The 27,056-nt window shown below is 34.6% G+C and overlaps 2 protein-coding genes across 4 annotated transcripts in view; one reads left to right on the forward strand and one right to left on the reverse strand.

Annotated features, from left to right (window-relative positions):
• Nucleotides 1–3,629: 3,629 nt before the first annotated feature.
• LOC106873577 (F-box only protein 21) lies at nt 3,630–25,104 on the reverse strand. 3 transcript variants are annotated; one of them, XM_014921019.3, is made up of 13 exons: nt 24,913–25,104; nt 23,031–23,110; nt 16,928–17,170; nt 15,394–15,515; nt 14,296–14,451; nt 12,672–12,802; nt 12,104–12,234; nt 10,973–11,090; nt 10,075–10,242; nt 9,255–9,371; nt 5,935–6,011; nt 5,620–5,777; nt 3,630–3,927 (listed from the first exon to the last, which is right to left on the reverse strand). In XM_014921019.3, exons 2-13 carry the CDS (start codon nt 23,075–23,077, stop codon nt 3,755–3,757), a joined length of 1,641 nt encoding a protein of 546 aa, XP_014776505.1. In that variant the 5' UTR covers nt 23,078–23,110; nt 24,913–25,104; the 3' UTR covers nt 3,630–3,754. The 3 variants fall into 3 exon arrangements, with proteins under 3 accessions (XP_014776505.1, XP_014776498.1, XP_052824831.1); XM_014921012.3 differs by lacking the exon at nt 23,031–23,110; XM_052968871.2 differs by lacking the exons at nt 23,031–23,110; nt 24,913–25,104 and adding an exon at nt 23,138–23,561.
• LOC106873600 (mevalonate kinase) overlaps nt 12,975–27,056 on the forward strand; it is a 37,090-nt gene continuing 23,008 nt past the window's right edge. Inside the window, exon 1 of the mRNA XM_014921036.3 lies at nt 12,975–13,152. Within this exon, the coding sequence (XP_014776522.1) occupies nt 13,084–13,152 (69 nt within the window). The 5' untranslated portion in view covers nt 12,975–13,083. The remainder of the gene's footprint in view (nt 13,153–27,056) is intronic.

The following is a 27,056-nucleotide window of genomic DNA, read 5'->3' on the forward strand; positions in this document are numbered from 1 at the left end:
GTTTGATACCATGAACCAATTTCACTTTAACAAAACCTACGGTAGGGTTTTTTGCCTTGCTTCTCTGCTTCTTAGTCCTCTGTGTCTTTGTGACTCAACAAATATCTTCTGTATCTGTGCCTAAGCTCCAACTAGATAATATTAATGTTTAATTAAGTATTCCAGAGCCATTCTTGTTGTTTCATCTCAGCAGTATTTCCTAAAAGCCAACATTTTGAACTACTTGCTTCCTCACCATTACAATGTTTTCTGCTTGCAAGATCTTAATAAATGTAACTTTAAAACACACCCCTAACTTAACTTTCCCTACCTCCTTTCAGTTTTTGTAGATGTTACATCTTGGAAACACTCATATATACAAAATATACTCTCACACAATTAATATTACTGCTCTTTGTGAAATGTCTACTGGATCAACTCAGTTTTTTTACCTGTCTTTCTTTTATTTTCTCATTCATTCACCATCAAACTAACACTTCTTATTTTATTTGTTGACTGCATTGTTATTATATGTTTGAATATATTCTTCTTTACACTAACACAGTCAGCTCTGCAAGCATCCACACCTACTGGATTATCAAACTGAATTACATCAGAGCTTTTTTATTGCATTATATATGCATGTATGCATTACTGGGTTTTATTTCACTGCATGGCATCTTGTGCATATATCATTTACTATAGCCCTATGTTGATCTATATTTTGTGAGTGAAATTGGGTAACTAGAAGGTATATAGAAGCCTATCAGTTGGATTGTATCTGCAATTCAAAAAGGACCAGCTTTGTCACATGCTGCATCACTCTGGCTCTATCTGAAAATTACATTAAAGGTACATTTTGAATGATAGAGACCCACTATCTCTCTCATATATATATATATATATATATATATATATATATATATATATATATATATATATATAAATAATTGCAGCATGGAAGATGTTTATAAGCCATTTAAGAACACACAAAACCCATCAGATTCACTTCAACATTTAAATTTAATTTGTGTCAAAATATTTTTGTCGCTTTGAAGCCGTGACCTGTTCGCTGATAAAACTTCGGCAGTGAACAGGTCGCAGTTTCAAAGCGACGAAAATATTTTGACACAAATTAAATTTAAATGTTGAAGTGAGTCTAATGGTTTTGTGTGTTCTTAAATGGCTTATAAACATCTTCTACACTGCAATTGTTTTTGTTTCAGCACACGATCTCAGATCAAGTCACTTGTTATGCAAGTACATCTCCGTAATATATATATATATATATATATATATATATATATATATATATATATATATATATCATCGTTTAACGTCCACTTTCCATGCTGGCATCGGTTGGAAGGTTTGACTGAGGGCTGGCAAGCCAGAAGGCTGCACCAGGCTCCAATCCAATCTAACAAAGTTTCTACAGATGGATGCCCTTCCTAACACCAACCACTCCAAGAGTGTAGTGGGTGCTTTTTATGTGCCACCAGCATGAGGGCCAGTCAGGTGATATTGACATCAACCACACTTGAATGGTGCTTTTTACGTGCCACCACACCAGCACGGGAGCCTGTCACCACCAGCATGGGAGCCATATATACAGATATATATATGTACACACACACACGTTCCAGTCTGACTTGGCTTGGTTTGTACAGTTGGATGCCCTTCCTAACACCAATCACTTTACAGTGCATGCTGGATGCTTTTATCATGGCACTGGCACAACTGTTTTTTACGAGGCACTTGTATAGGACTCTTGTAAGCCAATCCTCTTCACCAGAGGATGCTACCTTAACATTTCTGCTGTGGAGAATGGGTTTTCTTGAGTACAGCAAGGTGCCAGGTAGCAGCACCGAGCAGTGTTTAGGCATAAGCAAACTTTAGGATAATTAAAATATGTTTGTGACATATTGGTATGTCACAAACATATTTTTTGGTAACTCAAATTCACTGCAGTTATCATGTCTGTGAATCTGATAAGAGGCAGCACTGGGCAGATATGATGTTTTTACACCTTTTGTTACCATAAGAGAGATTTTTTCCTCCACGGTAATTGTAGTGAATTTACCATTAGAAGTAGAAATATGTCACAAACATACATTAACTAACCTAAAGTTTATCTATCTATCTACCTACTTACTTAACTATCTATCTACCTCTCTATATATATTATTTTATTTTATATCAGTGACGCCCAGACAACTGTTTACTTGTAAACTATTTCACTTATTTCATGATGAGTTGATGTTGATATCTGCTCAAAGCTTCCAGTGGGTTGGTTGATTATACAAATTTATATCTTCGTAACACCCGACACAAGTTGTCGATATATATATTTTGTAAAGTTAGCTTGACTAAGTAAATGAGAGTAATTTGTTCCTCAAAGCCACACACTGTTAGTGTTCAAGACCATGATCAACTAATTACTGGTTTAATTTATACCTAAATGAAATTGACAATAATTGATTTATTAAAGAAGTAATTGCACTGATCTCAGAACTATCACATCAACATCATCATCATCATCATCGTTTAACGTCTGCTTTCCATGCTAGCATGGGTTGGACGATTTGACTGAGGACTGGTGAACCAAATGGATGCACCAGGCTCCAATCTGATCTGGCAGAGTTTCTACAGCTGAATGCCCTTCCTAACGCCAACCACTCCGAGAATGTAGTGCGTGCTTTTATGTGCAACCGGCATGAGGGCCAGTCAGGCAGTACTGGCTATCAAATACAATAATAGCATACAAGCTACAATAGTTATCTTTAGCTAATACTACTGAGCTGTATGCTGAGAGACAGTAGCAGCAAAAGCTTTATTACATATGTACAGATGGATGATTTGGGCTTTGTTTTGAAAATATGGGTGATCTAAGCTATCAGACATTTGACAAGATGTTAACATTGGCAGTGATATAAATATTAATGTCTTTATGTTGAGTTATAAACAAAAACAACTTTGCATTAAACTGGAGGATTACTGAATACATTTTGTGGAGTACACGCTTATTATACTATTACATGAAGAGTGATGACAGTGACTTCGATGTTTCGTCCTGCTAGCTTTCCAATGAAGGCTGCCAAGCCATAACTTCAAAGTCACAGTCACCACTCTTCATGTAAAAGTATTATATACATACATACATATATATATATATATATATATATATATATATATATATATATATATATACATATGGTATATGCAAAGGAAAAATTCAAATGCATATCAAGGTTGGAGAAAGAACAATATCTTAAAGTGTTAACTCAGATTCAGAAATTTTGTAATATCAGCAACTGTGAAATATAGTTTTGTAGTGTAACATTTTCAAAACAAAATATTTCAGTTCCATTCATTAATTTATCTAGTTACATTAAATATAGTGATTATAATGTCTTTGTATGTCTAAGAGCATTTAATAGACTCAAATTTAAATGCACCAAAATGTTTCTTAATATATAGATTATCACTGAAAGTGATTCATTGTTACATACCAATAATAGGAAGAACGGTATCATGATGAACAGAGAGAGAGAGAAATTAGTAATATATATTATCCTTATCACCATTATCAGTCTCGTTAATCAAGATTAAATGCATTTTTATATATATAAAAAAAAACATATAATTGCTTTTCACATGATATTGGTAACAGTAATTTTATTGCCAGAGACAAGACTAGAGGGTTCTGTTCAAAAGAGTCCCAAAAAGATGAAATGGTAGAGACACATACACACACTCAGTTTTCCTTTCCAGTCTATAAACATCCATAGTGTGTTTGAATAATCTGTTGTGTTACTGCCAAGTCATCTGGGTATTTAGTCATTGTTTGTTCATTAGGAAAATAGTAATTATCACAGAACTTTTGAAAATAACGCCCTGTTTCATTGTGCTGAATCATTTCTCCATGGTCAGGCATACAAAGGTTCTCTGTGTAATAAGAAAGATATCAATATTAGGTTTTAACACCTTTCACAAATAAATAAATAAATAAAAGAGGAACTAATAATAATATACTAATTTTTTGGAAATAGGTATTTTTTTTTAACCTTTTAGCATTCACATTGTTTTGAATTACTCATGCATTATTTTGTAGCTTCAAGATTTTGATGATGTAGTTGTATATTTTAGGAATAACATTGTAGGGTAGGTGTGAGAAGCTGGAGTTGGATAGTTTGAGCATATAGCAGGTAGAATTTTTGGGCCAGATATGGCTGACTTAAATGCTAAAATATTAGACAAGTTGAATGTGATTAATTTTATAACAATTCAAGTCAACTTTTTAAAAATTTAAGATAGATTTTTTTTTTTTTACAAAACAGAAAAAAGATATTTTCAGTGGAAAGGAAATGAGAAGTTGTATTGTTCATATCTAAAAAAATACATAAGAGAAATGGTTTGAATTGGAAATTGGAACTGGCTGTAGATCCAGTTCATTTACGACTTCATGTTTTCTCTAGACTTGCTATAGAAACCGATATTAAATAGTCAATCTATTCAAATTTCATTGTTAAGAAAATTACTATTTACAAACACTAGATTAGATTTACTTAGTATTTTCATACAACAGATTATGTTTACTTACAATTAGTATTTACATACAATACTTTAGCTTTACCACTCATTGCTATTTGCATACTGTACTTTCACCTATAATCACTATTTATATACATTATCATACTTTCACTTACAATTACTGTTTACATACATTATCATACTTATTAGACTAATTTAGTTTTACCTGTAATTAGTATTTACACACACTACCTTTATTTCATATTTAAAATTTTTGTCATTTTGGTCAGCATCATCATCATTACTACTACTACTACTACTACTACTACTACTACTACTACTACTATTATTATTATTATTATTATTATTAAGGTGGTAAGCTGGCAGAATCATTAGCATGCTGGACAAAATGCTTAGTGACATTTTGTCTGTCTTTACATTCTGAGTTCAAATTCTGCCAAGGTTAACATGACCTTTCATCCTTTCATGGTTGACCAAAAAAAGTACTAGTCAAGCATTGAGGTTGATGGAATTGACTAACCTCATCTCCTCAAATATTTCAGGCCTTGTGCTTATAGTACATAAAGGATTATTACTATTATTATTTCCAGTTCACTTCTCAGAGCTCTCAGTCTTACTTGCTCCAGTTAATTTTGTAAGAGCAGACAGCAACCAGTTATCAAAGGTCTCACCAGGTCTCTTTTCATGATACTTAACACCCATGTAACAATCTCAAAATCCTCACTGTCTCCAATAGAGCAGTTTTATTGTTATTATTGTTAAGGTGGTGAGCTAGCAGAAATATCAGCATGCTGGGAAAAATGCTTAGTAGCATTTCATCCATTTTTACATTCTGAGTTCTAATTCCACTGAGGATGAGTTTGTTTTTCATCCATTCAAGTCAAGTACTGGGGTTGATGAAACTGACTTCCTCCACCCCTCAAAAACTGCTGGCCCTATGCCAAATTTTGAGACTATTATTATTCAGCTGAGCTGAAGGTAACTAACATCAATTTCAGTACTATTGTGTAGCTACTGAGTATAAAAGATTTAGTGAAACTGAAAATGAGCAAGATTATTATGAAGGACATTACTAATGAGCGTTACCTTGAGCTGCATATCTGTTGCTTCCATCATTGACCAGAACATCATAGAAAGGTTGGTTCCTTTGGTTTTGAAGTCGGTCAACATCCATTCCAAGAATCCATTCTTGAGATGCCATACATTTTTTATCCCAACCAGTTATTACACACATGTAGTCATATCTGGAAATAGGGAGTAAAAAGAAAACAAGGATAAACAGTGCTCTATTGTAGATGGAGTATTAACAATTTACTGTTGGGGGGTGGGGAGTGACTGAATGATGAGAGAGAGAGAGAGAGAGAGAGAATGACAAGAGGTGTAAGTAGGTTAAATATTAACCTCTTATGTTTCATGATTAATCCAACTGAAAATTCCACTTCCTGGTTGTCTGCTCTTCGTCTTGGGACAAGGGCTTCCTGTAAATAATTAAATGAATACTTAAGTTTTGTATACACACAGAAACTCACACACACATATACATACATGTGAAACTTTTTATGCTGATGTTTGTTTGGAAACACACATGTGTTATATGTTGTAGACTCTGTTCTATCATAAGTACATGCATGTGATGTTTTTGTTTTTTTTATGTCTTGTAATTTCTGGGAAGCATTTAAATACACATTTTTGGTACTGTGGACATTGTTGAATTGAATGGTACCTCTTGGTGTCAGAACCATAATGATTTCCAGCAGAGCAACGTTCAGTATGTCAACCATTAGTTAATTTATTTAAAGTCATGCCACTGGTTCATTTGAGTTATATCCCTTAGCTCATGTCAACGCTTTTCAATTTGTCAGTAGGAGAGTTTAACTGAAAGGAAAGATTAAAAGTTGAGCCATCCTTCACATGATTTACTTCACTACAATGCAGCCCTACAGCAAAGTATACAATAATCTCATTGTCTGCTCATTGCAATAATTATTGTTTAGATTTTAGGTATTTGTTAATTCTTTGGAGGAGGCGCAATGGCCCAGTGATTAGAGCAGCGGACTTGCGGTCATAGGATCGTGGTTTCAATTCCCAGACCAGGCGTTGTGAGTGTTTATTGAACGAAAACACCTAAAGCTCCACGAGGTTCCGGCAGGGGATGGTGGCGAACACTGCTGTTCTCTTTCATCACAACTTTCCCTCACTCTTACTTCCTGTTTCTGTTGTGCCTGTAATTCAAAGGGTCAGCCTTGTCACACTGTGTCATGCTGAATATCATCGAGAACTACGTTAAGGGTATACGTGTCTGTAGAGTGCTCAGCCACTTGCACATTAATTTCACGAGCAGGCTGTTCCATTGATCGGATCAACTGGAACCCTCGACGTCGTAAGCGACGGAGTGCCAACAGCAACAATTCTTTGGTAACAAGTAAAGTTTTTATTTTAAATAATTAGTTCAAAAAGAAGGGCAATGGCAGGACTTTTGTAGGTAGATCCAGAGTGATCGATGTTTAGTTTGAAAAAAATGTAACAGTATTAAAGTATTTCTTTCATATTTGTTGTAGTCATATCTTTATGATGTTGAAGGAAACTATGTTATTGTGTCTATTGTAGGATGATATTTTTGAAGTTTCTAATCATGAAAATAAAACTGAAGTATAAAAGTTGCATGTGGATGATGGGTTAAGTTGCGTGTGTGAAGGGTTAAGTTGAAATGAAGGGTAGGTATGGCTTGTGTGGAAGAGTGTGTAACAACAAAATTATTTCATAGAGAGAAGACTGTTGAATTTGGAGTAAATCTGAGTAGACTGAACAAGAGATTAGAGCTATGCTATTGGTACAATAGAAAGACCTAACAGAAAATTTCTATTACAAGTGATGGGAAATGGATGGAACTCATTCAATAATCAAATTAAGAGGAAGTTATTATGTCGGATATGGTTTAAAACTTTGCTGATGTTAAATGTAGAAGTTTATTAGGATGAGAGAAGACTGTCATATGAGTTAAGGGAACTGTAATGATGGTAACTGGTGAGGAGAGAGAGACTGAATCTGATGGAGAAGGTGATGAGTAATGACTTAAGTTAGCAAAGTTGCTGGTTAATCACTGAAGGTGATTAAGACAATTGTTTTAGATTGATGCTATTTTCTTTTTCATGTTGGAAGTGAATGAAATTAGAGACATAGTTGACAAGGGAAGTTACTCTTCATGGGAATAGGACATACTGTTGTTTCCATAGAGATAGATTTCTGTAGAGAGAGAAAGACAGAAAAGTTTGGTGAGGATAGGAGTTTATAAAAGGTGAATTATTCAAACCAGAGAGATCATCAGAGACTGTTTAGCCAAGCACTTATATTTTGAATTCATACAAACTGAAAGACATTGTTAGACAAATGTAATATGTACAAACATTTTATCCCTAGCATAAAACATGTCTTTGAATAACACAATTCATCAACTCTTCCTTATTGTACTGTTTGGTTCCTTATTACGTGGATTCAGTTTGCTGAATGTTTTTGTCTATTTTATAAGTAGTCCTCCTGAAGTAAAGCTATACTCATAGCTTTCATGTATGCAAACATCCATTTTTCATTTTTTGCTAGCCCATTCATTCCTCATGAGCTTTATAGGTACAGGTATGGCTGTGTGGTAAGAAGTTTGCTTCCCAACCACAAGATTCTGGGTTCAATCCCACTGCATGGCACCTTGGGCAAGTGTCTTCTACTATAGCCTGGAGCCTACAAAAGACTGTGAATGGATTTGGTAGATGGAAACTGAATGAAGCCTGCCACAACTTGACAACTGGTATTGGTTTGTTTACATCCCTGTAACTTAACGGTTCAGCAAAAGAGACTGATAGAATAAGTACCAGGTTTATAAAAAAATTACTTGGATCAATTTGTTTGACTAAATCCTTCAAGGTAGTGCCCCAGCATGACCACAGTCAAAAGAAAAAAGATAATAGATTCCATTAAGTCCACAGCTAATAAATGGTGACAGCTACCAAATATTCCAGCTGTCACACTAAAATCTTAAGTATTTTCTTTAATTATCTTCAGTATTTCCTTTAATTACTCAAACAAATTATATCCAAACTCAACTCTTCTCACTACATCTAGTCACATTCAACTATACCAAAATCTTTGAATTCTGCATATTAATGAAACAAATTCACAATATTATATCATGATTATGTGAGCAACAAGCACTTCAAAATATTACAGTGCATATAAATGATTGGCCAAACAAACACTGATAACCTCTCATGTAAATTCCACATTCACTCACAGCTAAGATTACATTACAAATGTTAGGGTTGGACCAGGACGAAAACTATTTCAGTTTTAACTCTTTGTAAACTTCAAATAGTTGTTCTGGTCATCTAACTGCACAAGTCCTAAAAAGGCCATGAAAATAATCTCTCCTTATATTTACAAATATAAAGAGAGCAATAGATGTATTAAAAACACATTGTTACAACATTTAGGCTACAGCAATATAACTAAAGAAGAATATTATATGTCTCTATAAATATGATGAAGGTGAAGCAAAAGGGAACATAGTCTAAAATGAGAAAAGAGAATGTGTAGGTTAAACAGGAATTTATCTTAGAAAAACAAATCAACACCTACTTCTAAGTAAATAAAATGTCTAATTTTTATGTTATTTTCAACTAATGTTTATATTTCCCGATAATTTATGATAAAAACGAAAATGAGAAACTAACTGGTTTAGATTCGCCATCTTTTGCAAGTTCTTCTTCAATACGGTGAATAAGTCTCTTGCCAAGACACTGGAATCTTTGAACTTCAGAGCACAAAAGTCTTTGGGCACTAATCAACACCTTCAAATACAGAAATCAGGCAAGAAGTGAAAATAGAATTTCTTAGAAAAAAAATAGATACATGAATAATTTTACAAATAAATAAATATTTCATACTAAAAAGAGGGGGAAAATAATCATTGTTATACAGGTTTCTTTTTATATAAATATTATTTTGTGATTTTTCACAACAGCTTTTAATATAGTAGATGGTGCTATCAATTAAAATATATTAGCATAATCTCATTTTTTTACACTCATTAAAAAATTCTATACCTTCTCTCAAAAAGATCAAATAAGAAAATATATTAAATCTTCTCTCACCCACACACAATGATATAAAACATAAATATTTGACTGTAACGACGCAAAAAATGTAACAACTATTAACACTGGACAATAAACTGTGAGCTTATACTAAATAACAAATAAAATCACCATTATAGGAGCTAAAACAAGGAATAAAAATAATCTGGTCGTTTTATGAAATAAAAACTCAACATCCAATTACAGAATCTGTTTTAAATGTTCTCACAGTAGCTGTAATTACATCACATTTTCTTGATAAGCAAATAGTGAGTTAAAGAACAAAATTTTTGAATATAAAGTAAAAGAAAAAAATAAACTTAACCAAAGTTTAATACATTTGTTAGTTTTCTATTGCTGTTGTGTTAAAAACTTAGAAATAATCTGCAGTAAAACTCAAATAACAAATTGTACCTACCTGTTCTAAATTAACATTAGCACTAACATTATATTCTACCCAGACAGCCAGCATATCCAGATCTTCAGGGTCTAATAAAATAGCCAGCTTCATGTAATTACGTACCATCAACTGACCCTCTGCAATACGACCCACCCTCAACAGCTTTGTTGCAATGTTGTGAAACCACTATAAGAAAATAAAATTTTTAAAACAGTAAAAACAAAAAAAAAAACAAAGTATTAATTGAGACAAAATTGTTTGAACGTCTAGCAGGAAAACATGAAGTTTGACTAAAAAGAAAAAAGAAAAAAAAAAGAATGAATTTAATGAAGAGAAGGTAGGAGAGTAGATGGATGCTTAACAGAAACAATTTCTCTAAGCTCATTTGTCTATGTCATTCATGCACATTAACATTTCACACCAAACAGAGCATGTTGCTTCATTTTTTTACTAGCTTTCACAAATTTTCATATATATATATATATATATATATATATATATGTCGTTGTATCTCAGGAAGGTCATTATTGAATAATTAATCAAAAAATTGATTAGCTAAACTGGTTAGTTGTATTTATTATTGGTATGACGACTCTTGTGAGATACAACAAAATATGTTTCAACACACGTTCACATCAAGAATCTTGCAAACTAAATACAAAAACGAAATGTGTGTGTGTGTTGTGTGTGAGTAGATCTGCCCTCCACAGCAGAATTGTTGGTCAAAAAAGTTCATTTCTCTCATGCTCAGTTGTAATCAACAGTCAGGAAAGAGATGGATTACCATTACATGAAGATGGAACATTCAGCGGTTAAACCAATAATACACTATCATTTGTGAGATTTAATCAATCTGCATTTGCATATTTTTGGAGACTTAATTAGATTGGGATAATTTAAGCTGGAAAATACTTACTCTTCTGGGAGGAATGACAACCTCTTCGTTGTGTAAATGATAGCATTGTGTTTCACTAAGGAACCGTCCACTTTCATTTGTGTTTAAATAGGTATACTGTTTATAACTGGCTTGTTCACTGAAAGAGAAATTGGGGTGCAGTTCAAATAACTGAAGCAAAAGGTAAATATAATTGTAAATTATAAATAATTATCACTTAGTAGGTAAAGAAATAAGGTTGTGAAAATGGCAGTGTGTCTTTATCATTTTTGTGCTCATTGCATTCTTTCATTGTTTAACAATCTTTTATTTCTTTATTTGTTTCAGTCATTAGACAGTGGCCATGAGGGAGCACTGCCTCGAAGAGCTTTTAGTTGAATGAATCGACCCCAGTACTTATTTTTTTTTTTGTTAAGCCTGGAGCTTACTCTATCACCTCTTTTTGCCAAATTGCTAAGTTATGGGGATATAAACACCATCATTGGTTGTCAAGCAATGGTGGGGAACCAGTGGTGGGGGACAAACACAGACCCAAAGACACACAGAAATGTATGTGTGTGTGTGTGTGTGTGTATATAAACATATATATATATATATATATATATATATATATATATATATCAGATTATCTGCATTTTTCTATATTCTACAGTTAAAATTCTGCTGATGCAAGACATTGAGAAAAAGGATGAGAACAACAATGTTGGTGGACACCTACTTGGGCTTCAAATTTCAAATTGATAATTTTGGTTTAAATTCTGATATCTCAATACTTATTCCTCTTATGGAATATGGCATATATAGAACATTATTTAAAAAAGAAAACACAATTCAATTCTCAGTATGAACCATCATATTTGCCTATATATACCTAATAGACTTCTTTCAGTTTTTTTCTACCAAATTCACTCACAAGGCTTTGGTCAGTTGAAGACTATAGCAACGACAGAGGTAGTATTAATACCGAGAGGTAATATGTATGCCCACTTAAATGTGGATGTCCTATTACAACATACTATACTGCAGTAGTTACCATGCAAGAAACTCTAATATTGGCTTTTGGTGCAAAATGCATTCTTGTTTATATTGCACCCACTCTACAGATTTAATTACTTTTCAATATAAAAGTGAAGCCATTTGAAAGGTACTCACTTTGGATGTTCTTGCCAACGAAGAAGTTGCATGAAAGGCGGAATTGGTTCTAAGAGGACTCCAAGTCTTCGAGCTACACTCTGATAAATCACAGTTACTATCCAACGTAGACAACGTTTACTAATTAAAACCTGTAAAATTACAAATCTATTATCAGTTTGTTTTTTATAAACTATGGCAAAAAGAAAATAATTTGCTTTGAAATATAAATTCATAAAGCACAATTAAACAATTAAATTATTGTTGTAATTCAGTTTTAATCAAGTTGTCCCTAGTCATTCTCATTTCATTTCAATTTACAAAAATATTGATTTCTAACATAGGAACATGTTTGAATTGAAGGAGAGTGGTAAAGTCCATTGCATTGACCCCAGTACATGAATGGTATTGATTTTTATCAACTCGAAAATGAGGAAAGGCAAAGTTGATCCAAATGGGATTTGAGTATAAGGGGATATAACTAAATACCACAGAGCATTTTGTTCATTGCTCTCCTGATTTCCAAACCATTACCTTTCATTTTGCAAAAAAAAAAAAAAAATTAATTTAAAAAAATTCAAAAACATACCTTGTTGATATTCAGAAGATCCATTGAAGAATATTCTTCGGCATGGAATCTGTGTTTCTTGTACAAAATATTATTCATAGCAATAAGTATATCACGAGTATCTGTAGGATTCCACAGATTGGTATCAATAGCTGCCGTATAGAAAGCATACAAACTGACATTAATCCTTCTCTATGTGTTAGAGCTCTTAGTTACACAACAGGCGTGAGATTAAAATATTGTATTACTGAACATAAAATGCTGTTTTCTGCCTCCAGGCTAAACATTCTTTCCTGTTTCTTTCAGTCTATTTAGCTGGTAACAAATAATGCTCCTACTTGAGAAGTTAGAAGAAAAGGAATCCGGTTGCAAAAAATGTTCTTCAACAATAAACAGATGTCCAAATTTATAAAACTATCCCAATCTTTGATAAATGGATGTACACATGCACATACACACACAACCACTCGTAATTTGTTTTGTCTCTATGGAGTATGCTGAGGTAAGTTACCTGGTAAAATTATTCTTATTTAAGCTACTGACCAGAGAAAGAAAAAAAAATTACAGGTAAAATGAATAATGAAGCAAAATGGCTTAATCAGGAATTTAAATTACATTGCACACTTAGTGAAAGGCAGTCTACTTGACAAAATTGTTAAAAGCACTGGACAAAATCAGAAGTTGTATTTCTTCTGGCTTTTTATGTTCTGAATTCAAATTTTGCTGAGGTTGACATTACTTTTCATTTCGTCGAGGTCAAAATCAGATAGAGAGTGCAAGAGAGACAACTGTGCTGGTTTGCTCATGTGATGGTATAGATGAGGACAGCTGCATAAACTTGGCAACCAAGGCAGCCTTTCTAATGAATATTAATTAGCACATCTAACCTGGATGTGTTGTTTATAACACCGTAGACTGTGGTAAACAATGCAAAAAAGTAGCAAAATACTATCAGCTGACTAAATTTTGTCAGCACACACATATGGCACTACTGTATTATGTGATTTCACTGTATTGTGTCAGGTTGAATGTACTAATTAATATTTGTCACAAAACCTGCTTCTGTCGCTAATAGCTGATTTATACAGAGCCTGCCAGCTTTTCCAGCATCACTGGGCTCCTTCATTGGACACTACCTCGACTTGTGAAGACCTGTTGGGGCAAGCAAAAGCGAAATCGTGATGGTACCTGTGCCCAACGTCGCCTTCCTGGCACTTGTGCTGGTGGCACGTGTAAAGACATTCGAGCGAGATCGTTGCCAGTGCCGCTGGACTGGCTCCTGTGCAGGTGGCACGTAAAAAACACCATTTTGAGCGTGGCCTTGCCAGTATCACGTGACTGGCCATCGTGCCGGCGGCACGTAAAAGCACCCACTACACTCTCGGAGTGGTTGGCATTAGGATGGGCATCCAGCTGTAGAAACCCTGCCAGATCAGATTGGAGCCTGGTACAGCCATCCGGTTCACCAGTCCTCAGTCAAATCGTCCAACCCATTCTAGCATGGAAAGCGGATGTTAAACGATCATGATGATGATGATCCTGAGGTTAATAGTGATATAGTACTATTTTATATTTTCCTTTTCTTCATAAATATCAAAAATCATTGACGAAAATTACAGCAACTGTAAAGTGTAATATAACTTACTATCATAAAGGTCTTCTTTAACAAGTGTAGGATGATCTGGGCGAAATTTTGCCAGTTCCTTTTTAACTTCATATGCAAGTGTATCTAGTTTTTGTAATATGTCTTCAATATTTGTTGTTTCCAAAAAACAATGCCAGTTATGCATATAAATTGTACCTGCAAAAGAATAGAGCAAGACAGTTAGATCTCTATCAGCAGATAGAACTTTTCAAAGAGATTTTCGATATAAGACTATTCGAATTTAAATGAGCAGCTGTTTGAAAACCAAAGTAGATAAAAGTTTATGAAACATTTATCCAGTTTCATTCAACTTCATGTTAGAGAACATCCATATTGTCTTAGCAGATTTTTCCTGTTGCTGTTGATTTGCAGTTATTCAAGAAAAATAGTAACCATGTCGATCTCTTGGATGGACTGTGAAAGCTATGGGCACAACCTCTTTTATCAGAATAAAGCAACAATAAAAATGATGATGACAACGAAAATATAAAAGATGTGGAACAACAACAGTGGGTAGATCAAATCCTAAATTATACTGCATAACATGATTTTTGTCCTTGGGTAGCAACTGTTATTTCCTATTTGCTTACCTTAGAAAGTATGAAAAATGGCTAATATTTCCTTCAAACTTTGCTTTTGTTACTTTTATTCAAACGCCACAGAATCCTTCTCAATACATGGCTATGATACTCCCCCACTACTCCTGCTCATGATCAGAGATGCACATATTGTCAGCCTGTAAGAGACATGCTCAAATGGTTAAGGTCAAGCAACTGACAAGCAAATCTGTGGTATTGAGCTGAATGTTTGCAATAACAATATTTCTGCTTCAGCAACTCAGTGCTGAATCTGTGTGAAATATAATGGAAAATAGGTCAGTTTGAAAACATTGATGTGCAGGTCACAAAAGCAAAGTTTGAAGGGAATAGTAGTCATTTCCTTTTATTTCTAGATAGAAGTAAATAGGAAATAACACTTACTGACTAAAGACAAAAAAAAAAAAAAAAAAAAAAAAAAAAAAATTGTTACACAGTGTTATTGGTTACCAGGAGTGTACAAGGCACCAGCTTGTGTACAACAAAAACAACTACTACTTACCAATTTCCAGTTTCTGTTCATTAATAGGCAGTGATAAATAACTATGCCAAGCTTTAGATAAACTGTGATGCTGAATGTGCTGCAATGTCTTACCAGCATAGTATTTCTTTGTTAAGTTTTCTCTGTAGAAAGCAGAAAAATAAATTGCACAGAAATCCAGTGGATTCATATTTGACATTCAAAATGTTAAATTGTTACAGATTTGGGTTTAGCCACATAATGACTTTAAATATAACAGAGACAACATCGTATAAAAGAGTAAGAAATATCAGTTCAACTAGATTAAGCAACTTAATTACTAAAGTGAAGACTGGTAGTTTATAATGCTTGTAAAAGTGAAATGACTGTAGGGTTCTAGATACCAGTGGATCAGACATGTGGAAGGTAGGATATTATTTGTGTATTTGTTCTATATTAGGAGATTCTATATTAACCCTTAAAGAGTGGACATCATCAATTGATGTTTCATTAGAGAATAGCAGACATCATCAATTGCTGTTTCAAACATTTTGCATGGATATACCATCATCAACATGTAGCAGGGGCCTACGGCAATTGCCCCTTTTGTCACCCTATAGATCTAGCCCTGGTCACAACTGGAAGATTTATATGGTGATGAAGTTTTGTGACTTTCCTTCATCATCAGATGAGGTTGATGATGATGATGATGTTCTAGATAGCACAGAACATGATACTTCAACTAGCTCTGGGTGGAAAAAGTGCACTGACTTTTCTCCATATGTAGTATCAAAAAGTTCCCAGACCAGTTCTGTAGAGCACCAACAGATGGCAGCACACAGTTGTATGTGCAGTGAGAGCTAGCAGCGACCTTCATGAGGGAGTGTGCTAAGTTAGATTGTTGTGTATACTTCGCAAATTGTGAAATTTGTGTTTTTGTGATTATGAGTATGCTGTAGTTTGCGATTTTGTCATCAATAAGAAGTTGGAACAAACAGCCAACATGAAATTTTGTGTTAAACTTGGAAAGTCTGCTACAGAGACACTGAATATGCTTCAACAAATTTATGGCGATGAGGCAATGGCTGTACGCAATGTTTTGAGTGCACAGGCACTTCAAAAGCAGAACAACCCTGGAAATGATGAGTGATCTGGAAGACCAGCCATTAGTGTCAGCCCTGGAAATGTGGAAAAAATTCATCAGCTAGTGCATGAGAAATTTGGTCAATATTTCATTTGTTTACAGCTGACAACACGTGCTGCCATGCACAAAATGGCTGGCAGCTTCCAAATCTTTTCTGACTGGGTAAAAATGATCAAACTTTAAACCTCTATAACTTGTTTTAAAATTTTTTTCTGGAAAAAGTTAAATATTCCCTGAGATTCAGCTTGAAAAATTACATCAATACACCAAATTTTAAAATTTTCACTAAATTTAAAAATTTCTATAGATGCAGCCAAACAGAAAAGATCCTGCAAAACTAAAAAGCCTATTGATTTTATTTATTAGCACAGTGATAAAAAAATAAAATATAAACATTTAATAACAAAATGATTAAATAAGAGAATGGCTTACACTGGATCCGATGCAATTAAATGGAGATAACTAGTGATAAAATCTCTGTTGTTTTCATCTTCATCAATATACTGGAGAATTATATGAAATTTATCTGGTGGAACCTCCTCATAATTGTAGCAAATTTCTGCTAAATTCTGAAGAAACCGGTTGACATTTTGGATACATGTATAATGCCGAATGAACAATTTTCGCCATGCCACAGGCATATGGTATTTAGTCTTTGGAAGAACATTAGGCCAGCTAAAAACCATTAAGAAAGACAAAAAGGAAACTTAAATAATATAAGAAATTTAGAATTTTAAATTTAGACAATTAAACAATGTAAGGACAACTGTCTAACCCAAACCAGTATGGAACCTGGAAGTTATGGAAGTTAAATGATGATGCTGATGATGTATGATATTTAAATATTATCTTTTTTTATGGCCTAGCTTTACTCAAACACAATCTGGAAAATTTTCAAAGCAGAGACATTGTACAAATTTACAGTTTTAACGTAGTGAAAGAAAAACTTAGTTCATCAGATAAAAGGCAAAAATGATTACTTTAAACAACTCAAAATAATTGTTTAAAAATATGAATACAAGTTGTTTTTTCTGTCCTGGAACACAAACAATTGTGACACATTTGTAATGGGCATACAATTGTGATACTGTTAGCACATGCTTGCTTGAGCTGGATGACATTTATGCTGGCTTAGAAGTTTACTTCTCTTTAACTAAGGCCACTGAGATATCAACAAATTATTCTTGCTCTTATAAGAAATCTTTTTAAATGAATCTTTATCTTTGCAAGCAACAATTGAAATAATTTTAGCCTCAAAATCTCATAACATTTCTCACAATGTAAGATATAAGAAATTGTTTCTTGGTTTCTTAGCCAAGAATCGAAACCTTAGCATAGATTTTCCTATGAGATCCTTTCTTTTGTTTCCAGCATTAATACTAGGAAATTTATGAGCGCACTTGTCTCTCTTATCTTGGTTCCTTTGTTTGAGTTAGCATGCTATGTTCAACTGGAGGTTAACATAGATAAGACAAGTTATATGCCTTTGATTTCAGACACACTTTCAGCTTTTTCAGTAGGTATAAATAGGAACCCTCAGAAAGTGTCAGTGGTCAGTATTTTTTGTTTCCACACACTGTACATCTTTTGCTTTTTAGCAAGCAGCTTTTCCTAACAGACTCACATCTAAGAGTGTAAAAGCTTCATTCTTGTCACTCTGCTTGTACCACAAAACTGCTGACTATTACTGACCCTTGTAAACTGATCCTACATGCAAACAAAAGCTGTAAGCAATTTTTTTTACTTTTCTATGTTGATTATTACATTGTCTCAAAAAGTTTGAACGATTCATCTATAACATAACATGTTATAAAGGAATATGAATCCTGTCAGTTAAATAGTTCTTATACAAAGTGCTAGTTTAGCAGTTCAATTCTTATCCAAGAAAATCCTGTCCTTGTCATAATGGAACATATTATTCATAATTAAGTAGATCTAGAAACTGGATTAGAATTTGTTTGTTTATCTAGTAGATCTAGAATCTGGATTAAAGTTTGTTTATTCCTGATCAACAACACAACATAATTAAAGCAAACATGGCCAAATAGTTCCTCTATTTTGCACAGTCTCTCAATCATATTTGAAATCAGTATATGCATCAGTAACAATAAATTACAGAAATTCAGTTTGTAACTTGACTAATCCTAAACCCAAAAAGTTTCATATCAAAAGAATTGGTTGCTTTCAAGTTAGTGCTGGAATATAATTCCACGTCTAAGTTATAATGTACAACTAAAGATAGTAAGGGATTGATAAAGAAATTTCCAGAATCCTTAAACTAATTTAGGATATATATATATATATATATATATATATATATATATCAATCAGTTGTAGCTGGCATAGAAATGGAAGACGTAAGGGACATAACTGTTTTATAGCTAAGCCAGCGCTAACATTATCTCCCATTGCTACAAACTATCGATGGTTTCTGAATACACAATAGTTCTTCATCACCTTTTATCAAATGCATTAATGACAGGAGGTGGAGTGGTCAAAACTTATCTCAGGATGATAAGCCTTATAGAAAAATATTCAGAGAACCAGAGTGACAGACATGCAGTGTTGGAAAGAATCTGCTCAGCATGCCAGTACAGTGACTTGAGTGTTGAAATAATGATAGTCATGGAAGTTGGGAGATATATCTGTAGCTGGGTCTCTTGTTCAATATGTTCCCACTGAGCCTACCACCTACCCAGCCTCTTGATACTCTCCTACCTCTATGATTTTTCTATCCCTCACCCCTTACTTCTATTCATTGTACCATGAGGCTTGTGTCAGGGTGTCTTTAGACTTGTCCAATCCTTTGATACTCACTGCCTTCACACTGAAATATACCACTTGTGCAACAAGGAGCATCGCCAGACTACCTGTATTCAAGTTCCCACTACTATCATCCTGTACTCTACACCTGACCCATACCCTCTCTGCTCCTCTCTCACTAACTTCTGTCTCTGCTATTATACACTTCTTCCTGTCACACACACACACACACACACACACACACACATCCCATTTTCTCCCATCATCACTCTACTATTCACTCTTAATAACACTGCATTGAGCAAATGAGCAGAGCATAAAGTAGTAAGCACTTTTTAGTCTTACAGAACAGAAAGCAACCCCACATGTGTTGGTTCCACAATAATATGCATCCAACATGTTCTGTAAAATGGTTGGCAAATGAGCACAGATAGCACAGAGTCAAAAACACCTTTTACTCTTGTCAAGGATATGAGAACTTTTCTAATACTGGTACCATCATAAAACACATCCAGTACACTCTGTAAAGTGTTGGTGATAAGGAAGGGTATACAGCCATGGAATCCATGCCAAAAATGAAATGCACGAGATGGTTCCCCAATCCACCAAGGACGGCAGTAACTCAACTCCAAATAAAAACTGATATGGACTGTGACAACTTGTCCAACACATGCCAGTAATGGAAATTGAGCAGATGATGATGATGTTTCTAAATCCATTTGTTCAATTTTTACTCTAAATCTTTACAATATTAGACATTTTCAAATTCCAAGTTCACATTAGTTATCAATTATTTGATTATGTGATGTTTTCCAACCAACAAAAAAAATTATAACTTCAATTTATTAAAAATATAGTTTACCAAATAAAATGTTCAATTGGCTTATAAATTCTTGTTGAGCTTACAAAGTGGTACACATTCAGAATAAACTGGTTTTGATTTATTTTATGACATTCATGAACCACAATTGGTTCATCCCTGCTATTTATAAACCTAAATGCTAATTTGAATTCTGAACATCAGGGTCAATAAATAAACACCAGTTGAGTATTGGGGTCGATATAAATGACTTACCCTCCCCCAAAATTTGAAATCAATATAGGTCAGATGTGTTCATACAGTTAAGAAGTTTGCTTCTCAATCATATGGTCTCAGGTTCAATTCTACTGAGTGGTACTTTGGGCACATGTCTCCTACTACAGCTTCAGGCTGACCAAAGCTTTGTGAGTAAATTTGTTACAAATTGCGGAAGACTTTTGTATAAGGTACAAAACACACCAAGATCACATGATACAGCAGTTCTACCACCGATGCTCGGTGATTCTAATCTGTTACTAATATTTCTGTGCTTAAGATTTATAATTAAATATAAATAACATTGCTAAAACTCTATTCTAGTGGATAAGTTTCTTTTTCAGAAAACACTCCGGTTATGAAGAGTTACTAACTCTACAATGCACAAATACAACCCATATTAGAGTACTCCTCACATAGCTGAGACAGTAATGCTATGCAAGCACACACACAATTAGAGTACTACTCACATACTGGGACAATACTGCTGTGCAAGCACACACAAAACACACACAGATGCACGTAACTTGTTTGATCACATTAATAAAAAAAGCAGCTATTCAATTGATTGACATAGAGTCCCTTTCAATATCACCAAAAACTCAGTCATTATACATATCAGAGGCAGTGAGCTGGCAGAATTGTTAGCATGCCAGACAAAATACTTAGTGGAATTTCGTCTATCTTAACATTCTTTGTTCAAATTCTGCCAATGCCTAAATCTGAAACCATTATACATATCAAAGAAACAATTTTGTACATAACCTTCCCTAAATTTTAACAAAATTAAAACACTTAAAGTCACTAGAAGTACACTTCACAATCTCTGATCATCTTTCAAAGTAAAACCACATATTATCAAAACAAATTTACAATTATTAGGAATTCTTTATAACCAGGAAATACTTCAGTTTTATCAGTTGCTGACCCTTAAGTAAGTCTCACATTGAAGTAACTGTTCACATCAACACACAATCATATATTGGATCCCAAAGCAGACTTGTTTGATTTAACTGCCCATAGGTTTCAACCACTGATTTATAGATGTGCTTTTTCTTCTCTCTGCCTCCATCACCACCACAAGAACTTTTAATTCTCTGAATTAACTGTACACACTTTTCATCCAAGCCTATGTGACTCAACCGTCACTGTTTCACCTCTCAAACCCATCATAATCCTTCTTTCCCAGAGCTGTAACCCTTTTATATTCCCTCCTTGCAATGTTCAAGTGTGAGATGTAGAATATCAATAAAAAAGGTATTATTTTAATCAAAAGCTTAATGAAAAGAAAAATATGGAATCATACCTAAATATTGTAAGAAGAACAATGTACATAATACAATGCATACAATAAATATAAACCCTAAATAAAAATATATATGTATATCATTCAATGTATTTTTTTTTTAAGAGGCTCTGATCTGAAGGCATTTTGGTCGCTATTTCTAGTAAGTTGTACCCTTAGCATGTCTCCTCCTACAAAACACCTGGAAACTAAGTTAAACTGAGCAATGTGCAGAAGATATATGCTAAAAACAAGCATATTCAAATAAAACATCCTAGATGCGATTGAAACTATAATAAAAGATGATGGGGAGACTCCGTCATTGGTTCAATACATACTGAATCATGGTACAAATTAAAGATAAGTGTTAGAGTAGCTGTCTGAAGTAAAGGTTACAGTATCAATATACAATAAGAGGTTCATTTAGTTTTGCTAAGATAGAGGGAAGAAAAAGGACAAGATGGTCTAACAATATTTGGTTGTCTCTCACACCTGAACAAATCTGAGAATAAAGTTTGCAAACTTGAACAAGTTTGTATTATACTAGAAGGAGAGATTAAATTCTTACATCATCATTTAACGTCCACTCTCCATGCTGGCATGGGTTAGACGCTTTGACTGGAGCTAATGATCAGGAGAGCTGCACCAGGTTCCAGTCTGATTTGGCATGGTTTCTACAGCTGGATGCCCTTCCTAATGCCAACCACTCCAAGAGTGTAATGGGTACTTTTACATGCCATCATCACAGGTACCATTTACAAGACACTGGCAATGACCACAATTATGATGCATGGGTACCATTTACATGGTACCGGCAGTGACCATGACTATGATTCATGGATGCCATTTGCATGGCACTGGCAACAACTACAACTCATGGGTGCCATGTAAATGTATTTCATTTCATTATCTGCCCCTCTGACCACCCAGTGATGACTTTGGATAGCTTATATAAGGTTATGATTTGTATATTCACTCTCTGATTGTCACTGAGGTAAGGGAGTCAAAATATATTCATTAAATGTTAATTAAATATGTTCATTAAATGTTAAATTTTAGATTAAAATTTTTATTCACCTGAACAAAATGGAATTTTCACGATGTAATACATTAAAATAAATAGACAAATAAATAAAAGTGGGGGATTTGTTTTTAAAGAAAAAATAAGTTTCCTTATAGTGTCAAGATCTTTAAAAAAATCAACAGAACTGGTGATGGACCACATCAACCTCACTGCCAAAGATGACAGCCAGCTCTTCATCCTAATTATTTGATAAAACAACTAGCCCATCAACATGCTATTGTGACCCACGACCATCTCTTTAATGCTACTATAATGTCTTCACTTCTGTATTCATTGAACCTGCATCTCCTCCACTCGTCAGACCAACTAAAATTTTTATCACACTTACCCAACACTAAACACAGCTTTTCTGCCAGAACAACAAGTCTGAAACATTTATCTTGACAGCAGTGCAACTACGCACAGAACCTACAGAACAAAATAAACATCACTTACTTCAACTACATCACTGTACTGAGTTCAAAAGTACTGGGTACACACTTCTCCTCTAACCATAAACCAACAAATTTGTAACCACATGTAAGATTCCTGCTAATATTTGTCTTTTAGTACTTGTACTGGTGCTATGTAAAAAGCACCCAGTGTACTCTGTAATGTGGCTGGTGTTAGGAAGGGCATCCAGCTGTTGAAACCATCCCAAAACAGAAAATGGAATCTGGTGCAGCTCTCTGTCAAACCGTCCAACCCATGCGAGCATGGAAAACAGACGTTAAATGATGATGATGATGATGAACTACTCTAAGTCTGTACCACTGACACTATTTTTTATCCAATTGTAGAATAGCTGATGAGAGGCTCACGACAGAGTGCTACTCTCACATCTGGGACAGTGCAGCTGCTACACACAAAGACATCCCAAACTTATACGGAGAAAGTCTACTTGACTGATTGACGTGAAGCCACTCAGACATGTGCAACTCCTAGCTTAAATACATACAGTCGCTGCTCTACCTATTCTACCGCAATTACAAATTGTCTCTACTCATCTGAACTGGCTATTCCCGTGTCACCCCCACTTGCATACTCTCTCTCTACTCACTTGTCCCTCCTCTTCTCATCACCTATAATATCTATCCTCTCAGGCCTCGTACTAATTACTACGACCAGTCCTTCGTTCCCAAAACGCTGCCCTCAGTATTCCTCCCTTCCCCACGGCACATGTCCTTCCAGAAGTCGTCCGTTTGTTACGGTTAAGTGGAACGATAAAGACAATCACTACATCGCCTCGGATGACTTGTTAATAAAATATATGTTCCTTCATCAGTATATCTTGACGATCCATTTCCGAAATAATTTCTTACTTAGATACAAGGTCTTAGATTTATTAGGAAACAAGATTATGCGATATTTTCGTTTATTATTATTTTTCTTAAAAGCTGGAATGAAATAGTTACACAAACGATTTTAGAACAGTTTGCTGTATCAAACATACGTAATTTTCTTGTCAATTAACCATCCAACACGCAACATGTCCTACTTCAGAACACAACTTGGGGGGGGGGGGGGGGTAAAATATCGGTAAAGTTTTAAAAAATTTACCAAAATATTTTACTGTTGGGGTTTATTAGTAATAATATCATTCATATTTAGTATAGTAGTTTGGCGAGTTATAAAACCAAGGAGTATTCACTTAAGTACATTAGAAACTTATATCAAATATTCTCAATATAAGTGAATATAAAAATACAACAGGTTAAATGATCTGGACTTCAATGTGTAAACACGTTGTTTGATTATCGCTACGAAGAATGTTATGGAGCCTGACAAGGATATTGTATGTAAACAAAACATTGAGAATATTTAGACTGACACAGATGCGAAGAAACTTAACAGGAAGATACGAAAATTGGTATTTCACATCAATGAAGACGAATTAGTCATGAGTTTTAAGAATGTGTAAGTTTCTGTTGCATTCATATGGTTACGTTCTTTGGCTCTTTGTGAATTTCATTCACCAAAATATACAGCTCTGCTTAAATATTTATTGAAGAAAGTTGTTTCAGCATTTGAACGCGAAAAGATAAATTCGCAATTGTATAAAAAGTTACGAGAAGGGTCATGTGACAACCCTATAAGTCTCGTTGTCTTCTAGTTCTTCAACTTTTGTTTTCTACTGAGTTCATATAGCAGATCAAAATAAAACAGGAATCCAGCCAACTCAAAACAGGTTAATGAAATTAGTGAGAAAAAAGTACGCCATACCAACTTACCATTGAAAAAATTTACATTTCCATATATTTTCTGTGAGGCAAATGTCTCTCATTCGATGGCAAGTAAAGGCTAGCCGACAAATATCGACATGTGAAACTGTATCACAGCACAGAATTTTCACTAAAATCTCTGTTGGAAGCTGTGGCAGAATTTTCACCTCGACTGCCATGTTTTCTCGTTTGAATTGTAATGCAAGAGTTATCTCCCCCAAATATTTTATCAACTTCGTCTTCGGAATTACCAATATATTAACATCTGTCAATAAATCTCTCTTTATCTATCTATCTATCTATATCTATATCTATATATATATATATATATATATATATATATATATATATATATATACACACACACACAATAATATAGCTACACCAATTTATGTATATACTTATATATCTAGACGAATAAATTAAATATACATCAATATGTCGACTACGATGTCTACACCAAAGTGAAATAAACATCGAAGATGCTTTGTCCCAGGCAGAAATTAAGGGAATTACTGAGGAGCAAGCTCTTCTGAATTCATCGCAATGTTGGAAATCATTCTGTATCATCAGCGTGTATCTCAAGATCACAAGTGTTGCGCCCTTTAGCCTTTATGCTTCATCTGAGTGGAGCAGCGAGGACTGAATTAGTCTTCGCCAGCAGAAGGGTCCCATCTATAGTCTCTCGTCAATTACAGACACATCGAGCTGGTATCAGCTGCCATACCTATTTCCTTAGTGGCTCTCTTCATTTGTCTGAATTCTAGACCAATCTTTGGCAGGAAATATTCTATACCCAATATTTCATGACCAATATGTTTTGAGGCCTATATTAGAAGGCATTTTTTGTTGTAGCTCTGGGCAGACCAAAGCCATGCGAGAGAACTGTGGTGAATAGAAACTGAAAGGAGCCTATCGTATGTACAGTCACCTAGGTGGAGTGTGCCGCCCGGAGCAGTCCTTGAATTGGTCAAACTCCAGTATTTGACCCAAGCAAAATAAATAAATAAATAAAAATAGTGCAATAGGTATAAAATAACATGTAGTGAACGAATATGAAAAAAAAATGCGCGCTGGCGAAAGGGGGCGGCGGGAGACGACTCGGAAAATTCACATCGGGAATGTTCCTAATCCTCTCACCACTTCCCCGTTCGTCGACGAAATCGCTTTTCTTCATATTCGTTTACTACACATTATTTTACACCTAGTACACTATTTTTTGTTCAATTTTTGTGACGGGGTAGGTGGGGTGCAGACTCGGATAATTCACACGATCCAGTAACCCCACTTCGACATGCAGTAAACGAATATTAAAAAAATGCGCGCTGGTGAACGGGGAGCGGGGGAGAGGACTCGGATAATTCACACGATCAATCTCACAGGATCCGAAAACTCAACGTTAACACACAGTCACAAAAATGAAAAACAAATAGTATAATACGTGTGAGGGAGGTGGGGGACCAAGACAGTTCACACGATCCGATTTTTACCCTAAAGAAAATGGATATTCTTCCCAACAACACAGTTCCGGTTTCAGTCCCACTGCATGGCACTTTGGGCAAATGAATTTTCGGAGTCCTCTCTCCTCCGCCCCCATTCGCCAGCGCGCATTTTTTTTTTTTTTTGCATATTCGTTTACTACGTGTTGCTTTACACCTATTGCACTATTTTTTTGCTCGGGTAAAAAACTGGTGTTTGACCAAAAAATGCGCGCTGGCGAACATGAAGGAGGGAGAGAGGACTCGGAAAATTCACATTGGGAGTGTTCCGAGTCCTTTCGCCACTTCCCCATTCGTCGGCGCAATTTTTTTTTCTTCAAAGTTCGTTTACTATACATTATTTTATCCCTAGTACACTATTATTTTTGTTTAGTTTTTGCAAGTGGGGTGCGAACTCGGCTAATTCACACGATCCAGTAACCCGACTTCGACACCCGGCCACCAAAAAAAAAAAAAAAAAGAAAAAGTGCAATAAGTCTAAAATAATGTGTCCTAAACGATTATGGAAAAAATAATGCATGCTGGCGAACAGGGGTGAGGTGAGGACAGGACTCGAAAAATTCACACGATCAAACTCACAGGATCCGAAAACTCAACGTTAACACCCGGTCACAAAAATGAAAAAAACAATAGTGTAATAGGTGTAAAACAACA

Source organism: Octopus bimaculoides, chromosome 6 (assembly GCF_046866305.1).
Source record: "Octopus bimaculoides isolate indiv1 chromosome 6, ASM4686630v1, whole genome shotgun sequence".
NCBI classification, from domain to species: domain Eukaryota; kingdom Metazoa; phylum Mollusca; class Cephalopoda; order Octopoda; family Octopodidae; genus Octopus; species Octopus bimaculoides.

What these genes read in the sequence shown, in the direction of transcription:
- LOC106873577 (XM_014921012.3), bottom strand. Translation starts at nt 25,082, where the DNA reads ATGGCAGTCGAGGTGAAAATTCTGCCACAGCTTCCAACAGAGATTTTA. An exon ending in CTAATGTTAATTTAGAACAG is followed by an intron (nt 9,372 to 10,074) that starts GTAGGTACAATT and finishes CTGTATTTGAAG; the next exon opens with GTGTTGATTAGTGCCCAAAG. An exon ending in AAGATGGCGAATCTAAACCA is followed by an intron (nt 6,012 to 9,254) that starts GTTAGTTTCTCA and finishes AATTATTTACAG; the next exon opens with GAAGCCCTTGTCCCAAGACG.